The sequence below is a fragment of the Anopheles coustani genome, chromosome 2 (genome assembly GCF_943734705.1).
Source record: "Anopheles coustani chromosome 2, idAnoCousDA_361_x.2, whole genome shotgun sequence".
Classification (NCBI taxonomy): domain Eukaryota; kingdom Metazoa; phylum Arthropoda; class Insecta; order Diptera; family Culicidae; genus Anopheles; species Anopheles coustani.
In genome coordinates, this window is record NC_071289.1 from 60,279,570 (window position 1) to 60,284,058 (window position 4,489).

General features: G+C 41.2%; 1 protein-coding gene across 1 annotated transcript; it reads right to left on the minus strand.

Annotated features, from left to right (window-relative positions):
- Positions 1-1,451: 1,451 nt before the first annotated feature.
- LOC131263555 (protein phosphatase inhibitor 2) lies at positions 1,452-3,967 on the minus strand. Its single transcript, XM_058265768.1, has 4 exons — positions 3,612-3,967; positions 3,230-3,409; positions 2,987-3,148; positions 1,452-2,802 (listed from the first exon to the last, which is right to left on the minus strand). The coding sequence occupies exons 2-4, from the start codon at positions 3,328-3,330 to the stop codon at positions 2,403-2,405; spliced, it is 663 nt and encodes a 220-aa protein (XP_058121751.1). The 5' UTR covers positions 3,331-3,409; positions 3,612-3,967; the 3' UTR covers positions 1,452-2,402.
- Positions 3,968-4,489: the final 522 nt, after the last annotated feature.

Below are 4,489 nucleotides of genomic sequence, written 5' to 3' on the forward strand. Positions count from 1 at the left end.
GTTTCACTCTGATTAAATTGTTTACGTCTCTACATTTAATTTTCTCTCTCTTATTACCTCTTCCGTACGCCACCCTGTCTGTTGCTATTATACTGTAGTTTAGTAATGTACTACGTGGTTTATTATATAGTTGAAACTTCTCCTTTGATTATCGCGTCCTTTGCATTTCTTGTTTTGTTCAATGAAATACTAGAGCTACCAATCGGGCCGTTAATTTTACGTTTCAAATTTATCATTTAAAACAGTATTTTATCGTCATAAAACGAGCGCTCTTGGTGAAATTCGATTTGAACGGTCTAACAACTATTCACTAAATCTCGTTTCTATTGCTTCCATCCGCACGAACAGCGTATCTACACGGTCACACTGAAGCACTGCTCGCTCATGTTTCTTAGGCATTCAAGAACCATTTAGAGTTATACTCTACCTTAATGGCCATGTCGTATTTGTATCGTGCCTCAACACCATCCACCCATGCCGAATCAGCAGTGTCACTTATCACGTAAGCAAATGAGATATAAAAATTATTGTATACGCGACGGCTTCATTCGTATTTGCTATTGCCATTTTTATCTTTGGCCCTGGCATTGTACGGGATCAAGAAAGGTTTTGCTTTAAATAGATTGATTGGTTGGATGATTGTTTGTGCACAACGATTAAGTTTCCCCAAAAACCATTACCAAGCGAGAGTATGAGGAAGTGCGAGGAAAGGAACATAATCGCCATAATATACGTAGAAATTAATGATCCTCAATTGGACGCAAATATTTTCTCCACAACGAAGAAACCAGCTTTCGTCACGCCCAAAATGTGACATTGGTGGTCGGTTGGCTAACGTAGTCCGTTTGTGTCCATATGGCGACGCTTTTCGGGGTCATTTGGGACGCATTCCGCAGACTAAGGGATCACTACATGATGGGGTTTAGTGACACTATCGGTATGTATTAACTTAGCAGCTTGGCAGAGAGGTATTTGTGTTAGTTTAATTTATTTTCTTCTTCAACCTCATTATTAGTATCGGAGCGTTGAACATATTGGGTTTCAACAAATGAAATCTGTTTTTCTTAGTGAAAATTACTGAACTGTCGTAGTATTATTCCAAAGCGCCAACGAAACTATGATGTAAATCTTTTGTTGCGAGGTTATTTACAATAATATTAGGCTTATCTAGCAATTGTTACGACAGTCGGATATCAGATACGATGAAATGTGCAAAACCCCATATGGGAAGGATTGAAATCAAATCACAATATATGTTCTTAACGAGTCCAACGTACCGCATTCCACTTATCGTTTGATCAAATTTTGTAAATCACTCTGCATATTGTGTTTCTATCTAATGCTATCTCACTCTCAAAAGGAAACATTTTATCTCCATTGAATCCACGAAAGCGGGGAAGCGGGAGCAAACATTACGCTTCTAAATTAACTTCACGCTGCCTATCACTACTTGCTGTTTCTCACCAAAAAAAACAGTAACGTAAAGCAAACTATAAAAAAGATCATCAATCCAATGGACACGAGCATTATTAATGCGATAACCGAGCTGCGGGGTCCACTTAGCTCGGAGCTTTCCTCAAGAATTGCCGAGCTAGAGTGAACTGGAGCCAGGACGAACATAGGTACAACACACAAGAGTCGGGCGTATAGGGTAGTTATATAAATAATGAAGAAACATAATTTGTGATTTTAATTTTGTCAGTAGCCATTAATCAACAAACAGTGTGAGTTTTGATAGAGAAACGGAAATACAGCAAAAGAAATGAAAGAAAAGAAAATACATTAGAAGATCGCAGAAATCGACGGGAAGGTGGGTCAAAGTAGGCGTTTACGTCGTCAATTGACTAGTGAAATATTTCATTACACGATCGATATGATCGCGAACGATTTATCGTAAACCAATAATGACGTGATGTTTAAAGTATGCCTGAAGTATTTATGTTGTACGAACGAAATCGTTCTACGTTTGATTGCTTATGTTTGACTGTAACTTTCGTACAATGTTCGAACAATTAGAGTAGTGTCTAGTTTAACTGCATTGCGGTATTTTATATATAAAATTTCAGCACGCTGGAGATCCATTCCATCCGAAGCGGTACACAACACGGGAAGCGCATTTCAATGTGTATAAAAATAAAATAGATAAAACTTCTGCCTTCTCTGTTTGCGTGCATACCAGGCTATACGCCGTCTATAGAAGTTACAAAGTGGCAGAGTGGTGTAGCCTTGCGTCTTGTTTTGGGAAATATTCCACATTGTGTTACACGTGTGGCGCAAACGTGCGCAAGGTGTTTGCTTGTTTGCGTTAGTGAGCTGAACACATCACAAACGACGTCCTCAGCATGGAAACATTTATTTTCCGGGCACACATACCGCGCGCGGATATCGTTAACGCCGTGCGTCTAGACGATTTCCTCCATACCTGGTTTTAACCGAGTGGCCTGATGTTCAGGAGTGGACAGCTTCGGCTTTCGCGCGCTGTCGTCCGGCTCCTCCACTTCCATGCATGTGTCACCTTTCGCGGCCTGTGTCGGTACCGTCGATTCAGTTGCATTGCTTGTACCGGCGGCGGTACCACTATTGGCCGCACCATCCGTCTCTACGTTGTCGTCCTCATCGTCTTCGTCCTCCTCGATGAGTTTGCGTGCCAACCGGACCGCCTCGAACTCGTTGTAATGCGCCTTTCGGCGCCGTTCGAATTCAACTTTGCGCTTTTTCTGTTCCTCAGTTAACTCTTCCTCTTCTTCCTCGGATTCTTCCTCTGATGCGGACTCTTCTTTCGAGTTAGCTGCCACGCGCAATCTAAAAACAAGTAGCGGGGTTAAAACTATACGTACTAATCAAACATCTCTCTTATCTGTCGTCAAACGGAATTAGCTTCTACACTATATACAATGATCGATGGAGTCCAACGTTGAATTCACAAACGTTTACAAAACATTTACACTATGTTTTGCACAACAATAGGAACCGTGCCGATGTTTACCTTTCTGCCAGCAGTTCGGCGTCGAGCTGATCGACGTCCCCTTCCTCCACGTAGTTATACGGTGTTTTGGGTTCGTCCACCTTCATGTGACCATAGTCTTTGTCCGGCGGGTGGTACGTTTGTAATACGTTCAGTTCGTCGAATTTGGCGCTTTTCCGATGTCTACGATGGAAAACAGTTTGGGAAGTTAATACCAACAGTCACAAACCCGGTGACTACATCCGGATGTAGTTGTACACATACGCAGAAGATGCCGCCGATGAGTGTTTGTCGAAGCTGCTGGAAGATTTCAGAATACCCTTGCAGGGCTTCTTTGCATCCGGCGAGTCCGAGCTAAAGGACATTTTACGTGTTCTTGCTTCTCCGCTAATTTTGACGGTTGGTTCCGGGATCCGGTGCGGTTGAACTGGAATGAGTGACGCGCTGGAAAGAACGATCATAAATGAAAACACCGAATATTTTACCGAAAATAACGTTATAACACAACACCCGTGTAAGCTTGTAAATGATTGTAAATGGTCAAGAAAAATGTTGTGTTTGAGATCATTATTCCATCCCAAACATTCATCGCAGCTACGACCATCCAGAGCAGCATCTGCCCGAACGATGGTATTGTGAATCTTACCTTGTCCGTTCGGAAGCGTCACCGTTGGTAAACGTTACGATTCTAGTGAAAAGGCGCTATTAGATGATCAGATCTAACAAACGCGATCGTGGGATTACGTCTTACAGGCACCTTGTAAAATTTTCACACCTACAAATCCCTCTATCGACGAGATTTTTTAGAAAGCTGACACCGTGCCGGAAGGTGCGAAATTGTACTGCCTCTTCGATTGCTAGATGTATTTACAAACTGAAACGTACTGCGCCGAAAGGAATGGGCAAGATAGTCCAAAATGCTGTTATATCGTTCAGATAAGATCACTGATCAGATTTTCTACACTATCTTTCACTGATAATTTTACCGAGTCGGTCGCAAAAAATATCGACAATTTCGTTGTGGTGATGTGCAGTTCCTGTAGTACCCAACAGGTACTGTCGTTCCTGGCTATGGAATTATGAACCCAGTAGAAATGACGATCCATCCAATGCGAAGAACGAGAAAAATTGAAGACACAAGGCATAAAAATGTACAAGATGTAATGGTACCTGACTCATTTCGACAATGAAAAATGAAAAAAAAGAAAATAGTCAATCTTTCCATCATGTCTATTTTCTTCACACATAACATTTGAGGTCCAACTGGATCAATCATCAAAATAATGACCATCACCACTACTATTCCTCGAATGTTTGACATTGACGTATTGAAGGAGTCGAGTACGCGCGTTACAATTTAAATTATCCGTATATCAGGTACAATTGCTTATACGTAACAAACAAGTTTAGCATTCCCCTATGACCAAATTTAAGTTACATAAATTAAAAATTTTGACTTCTGACACAGACGTTTCGATCCGATTAACACATTGATCAAACAATCAGGTTGATTTGAATTATATT